At 47.2% G+C, this 4,825-nt stretch overlaps 1 protein-coding gene across 1 annotated transcript in view; it reads right to left on the reverse strand.

The window, feature by feature from the left end:
• The window catches only part of FCHSD2 (FCH and double SH3 domains 2), a 72,723-nt gene that overhangs the window by 26,233 nt on the left and 41,665 nt on the right, over positions 1–4,825 (reverse strand). The window contains exon 10 of the mRNA XM_010015282.1: positions 1,571–1,687. Within this exon, the coding sequence (XP_010013584.1) occupies positions 1,571–1,687 (117 nt within the window). The remainder of the gene's footprint in view (positions 1–1,570; positions 1,688–4,825) is intronic.

The following is a 4,825-nucleotide window of genomic DNA, read 5'->3' on the forward strand; positions in this document are numbered from 1 at the left end:
GGACCAGAATGCAGGATGCTCCCTTCTTCCTTGGAGAGTTTTTCCCAACATATTTTCGTTACAGCCTCTGTTAATACCCTCTGCCTGGAGCTAAAACTGCTGTTTTCTTCTATAGAGTGACCCAGGTAGGTCCTGCTTCTTACTCTGGTTTGAGGTGGTTTGAGGAATGGCTTATAGCTCTAAAGTGGAACTAGGAGCCAGATCCTCCACTTCTTAGGGAGCAGCTCACTGAGAATTAGACAATATTATAGATACTGTAGTATGGGCACATCCTCTTTAACTGAATTTAGTCTGTGCAAGTTGGGCTTGACCTCAGCACATGAAACAGATGGCTTTAGGCTTAAATTAGCACAAGAAGTGAGGCTGGGTACCCGCATGAGCATGAGAGCCTTGCTAGAGATGCTCCAGTATTTACAGGGTGGCTACAAAGAAGATGGAGACTCCCTTTGGACAAGGAGTCCCATGGAACAGACGAGGGGTGATGGGCACAAGTTACTCCTGGGGAGATTCCCATTGGACACAAGAGGAAAATTTTTCCACTGAGAACAAGCAGCCATTGGAATAATCTCCCCAGGGAAGTGGTGACTCCCCAGCACTGGATACTGTCAAGATTAGGCTGTACAGGGCACTGTGCCATCTAGTCTAGGTCCAAAGCACAGCTACCTGAAGCTCCAGTTAAGAGGTCCAAATACAGCCCTAGGTTTTTCCATGTTGAGCCACATAGGTAGAAATAAATGTATCAATACACACTCAATTTTGTGTCTTCAAATTAAAGTGCACATTATTTGTGGATTTTCCTAGTGTTTAGGAGACTTTTGATATCCAATTTTTTTCTCCAGGTAATATATACATGATACAGTGGAGACAGATAAGAGAATCCCTGAAACTTTAGTTCCAACCAGAAGGGTGCTGTGTAGAACAAATGTTGTTCTCTAAGTTACTTGCAGTGAAGCAGAAGCTGTAGTTACAGGTTTATATGGGACAGTAAAACATACTGATGAACTAAGAAAACTGGGGCTGTTGAGCCTGGAGAAGAGAAGCTGCTGGAGACCTCAGAGCAGCTTCAGTGTCTGAAGGGGGCTACAAGGATGCTGGGGAGGGACTTTCATCAGGGACTGGAGTGATAGGACAAGGGGTGATGGGTTCAGACTGAAACAGGGGAAGTTCAGGTTGGATCTAAGGCAGAAGCTCTTCCCTGTGAGGGTGCTGAGGCGCTGGCACAGGGTGCCCAGAGAAGCTGTGGCTGCCCCATCCCTGGCAGTGTTCAAGGCCAGGTTGCACACAGGGGCTTGGAGCAACGTGCTCTAGTGTGAGGTGTCCTTGCCTGGGGCAGGGGGTAGGAACTAGATGAGCTTTAAATCCCTTCCAACCCAATCCATTCTATGATCTTATGCACCAAAACGTTTGAGGAGCTGCTGACCTGGCAGTTTGAGTGTATCCTATCAAAGCCTACGATGAAAATGGCAGCGATAACAGGCAAAATGAACTCCTTTGTGCTTGCAGCAGCTCCTCCTCCATGCAGGGGAGCTGCAAGACATCAAATAGGAGAAGGAATGTTCTGCCAACCTACCCGCTGACTGTGGATGATGTTTTTGTGCTCCCGGGCCACCCGGGTTGCCCATTTCCGAGCCTCCTTGTTGAGGCTGTGCTCTTCAGTCGTTCCAGTTTCCGATTCCAGTTGTCGACTCTGGAACAGAGAACAAGAGAACAAGTCATGACACAGACTCAGGGCTACCTCTGTGGATAAGATGATATTTAGTTATAGGATAACCTTATATTACATTTATCAGCCTGGGATCTTGTTTCATACAAAACAAGAAAGACCCAACGAGCCCAGCTCTCTCCTTATGAGCTTTGTGTGGTCCCATGCTGTGGAAAGCCAACACTGAAAGCAAATCAAAGCTCACAACCCACGTGGCCTGAGGACAAGCAGAGTGACACTGAACACCAAAGACAATTCTACTGCAAGGGAAGACATTTATGATGCCTAAACCCAAAACACTGTATGAAAGATGAGGAATAACAAGCTGGAATGGGACGGAAGCCACCTAATTTCTAAACATGCATTATAGGAAGCAAAGATGGAAGGTTACGTGTGATCCAGTGGGCCATTTAGGCTTGTTCTTTGTAATCTGGGATGCAATCTCAATGCCATCAAGTATTTTAGAGCAGCAATTTCTGTCCCAAAATTTTGTCTGCAAAACATCCAACTTAGGTTTCAAATCACATTTCTGATACTGTTTGATCTTACGCCAGCTTTTATTTTGCGTTTTATTATTCTCCCCTTCAATAAATGCCAACTAAAGCAAGATGAAGCAGTCTTCCTAGAGTCTCCAGATTGAACAGAACCCATCTGAAACTCTGAAGACAGCCATCCCAGCATTTATTTACTGAAATCATTCCAAATCTTTCTGTAATTTCCATTAGTGCACTCCCCAGTGCATTGATCACAGAAGCATTTAGGTTGGAAAAGGCTTTTAAACTCATCCAGTCCAGCCGCTCCCCAGCAGTGCCAAGGCCACCACTAACCCCTGGCACTGAGGCCTCGGCTCCACGGGCTGGGAACACTTGCAGGGCCGGTGACTCCAGCCCTGCCCTGGGCAGCCTGTTCCAATGCCTGAGCACCCTCTGGGCAAGGAATTGTTCCTCAGCTCCAGCTAAACCTGCCCTGGGGCAGCTTGAGGCCGCTTCCTCTTACCCTGTTGCTTATTACCTGGGAGAAGACTGGCTTTGAGGAACCTGGTCTAATGGAAGGTGTCCCTGCTCACTGCAGGGGGATTGGAAGTGGATGATCCTCAAGGTCCTTTCCAACCCAAACCTGTGTGATTCTATGATTCAAAAAGTTGTTTAGGAAGGAGAAATTCAAGGTTAGGCAGGAGGAAAAGGGTAAGAGAACAGAAAGACAAGGAATACTTTTCAGGTAGGTGAGAAGCCTCCGACCCGTGCAGAAGAAGGGATGGATGGTGTTATCAGGTATTTCAGAAGGTGAAGTGGTTTGATTTGTGTCAAGGAAGGAAGACACTTTTGTTTGGTACAGACTGTTTTAAAGTCACAAGACATGAGGAATCAAACCAAAGTGATACTGAATGGGAGATTTTTATGCCTTTAGATTACACTGCCCTCATGAGAGAGGTGATAATACCAACTTATGTGAACATCCTATCAGAGGATTTAATTGAAAATGAGGCAAAAATCAGTTTAGCTTGTTACTTTGTTCAACTAAGCTCCTTTTCATCGAAATTGACTATAGCCTTTATTCTTCTTCATCCTCTTATTGTCAGAGAGCTGGGGGTATGATTCAAAGGATTGTAAAAGAGATGATTTCCAGTGGTAGAGGCAAGCAAGGGAAAGGTGGCTTTATGATCTCTGGAGACCAGAACGTAAGAGGGACGTGGAGCTGCTGGAGCGAGGCCAGAGGAGGCCCCGGAGCTGCTGCGAGGGCTGGAGCAGCTCTGCTCTGGAGCCAGGCTGAGAGAGCTGGGCTGGGGCAGCTGGAGAAGAGAAGGCTCCTCAAGGGGACACCTTAGAGCAGCTCCAGGGCCTAAAGGGGCTCCAGGAGACCTGGAGAGGGGCTTTGGACAAGGGATGGAGGGACAGGACAAGGGGAATGGCTTGAAACTGCCAGAGGGGAGATTGAGATGAGCTCTGAGGCAGAAGCTGTTCCCTGTGAGGGTGCTGAGGCGCTGGCACAGGGTGCCCAGAGAAGCTGTGGCTGCCCCATCCCTGGCAGTGTTCAAGGCCAGGTTGGACACGGGCTTGGAGCAACCTGCTCTAGTGGAAGGGGTCCCTGCCCGGGGCAGGGGTAGGGGCTGGAGGAGCTTTAAGGTCCCTTCCAACCCAAACCATTCCATGATTCATTACTGTTTGCCCTCTGTAATTACCTACATTAAGCTATTCTGCTAGGTCACGGCAACATGTAAAGAGGACAAACACATGGATTCATTTAGGCAGATCCAATCCTTAAGATAACATTTGACCTCAGTTTTCCCTGGCTTATTGGAGTGAGCACTTCTGTTCAGCTCCTTCCATAGCTTCCAGCAGTCTCACCAGCTGCAAATCTGAGCAGAAGGGTTTGACATTGCCTCTCCTCTATAAAACATAACAAATTTTCATTAAGCAACACTACAGACTTCAGTCACTTAATAACCTTCTGCATTATCCCATGTGTGTTGTGAGCTTTTGATCTATTTATCAAAAGCACTTGAGCAGAAAGAATGAATGCAAACTTTGTGGCTGCTCCTAAGGGCGCACTAAACCAGGAGAGGATTGTTATTGGATCACACTGGTTCTATCAGTTATTCATAAAGCAGAACTGCAACCAAAGAGACCTCACCCTTGCTTAAAGGTCTAAAAATAACATAAAACTGGGGGGAAACCTAGAGCTGTGGTCTGTGTGGAAACCAAACAGACAAGGAGGAGACAAGATCCAGAGGCAAAATATAGTCTTCTGGGAAAGAAGCTGAAAACAAGGACTCCTAAGCTGGATGAGACCAGAGCACATGGTGGAAATGTAGGGTCTGAAATACTTGGCTGAGAAGACAATGCAAGGTGAAAGGTTTCCATCCCAGCAGGACCTGGAATGCTTCCTGAGTAACTGGAGCTGGTATGGTTGGGAGAGACTTCACTGACCTGTAGGAGACCAAGTTGCTGGCTCTTAAGGAAGTGATAAGCAGAGGAGCAGCAGCAAGATGACTGGCATGGAAGAGCACGTGCTTCCAGAGGACTTCAAGGATGACCCAGGAAGTCTGCAACCTCAGGTAAAGACAGGCTGGAGGGGTGCATCAAGTAAGAAATGAGGAACCAACTGCCATTTAAATAGGGATGT

The sequence above is a fragment of the Nestor notabilis genome, unplaced genomic scaffold, assembly GCF_000696875.1.
Source record: "Nestor notabilis isolate BGI_N333 unplaced genomic scaffold, ASM69687v1 scaffold2645, whole genome shotgun sequence".
NCBI lineage: Eukaryota > Metazoa > Chordata > Aves > Psittaciformes > Psittacidae > Nestor > Nestor notabilis.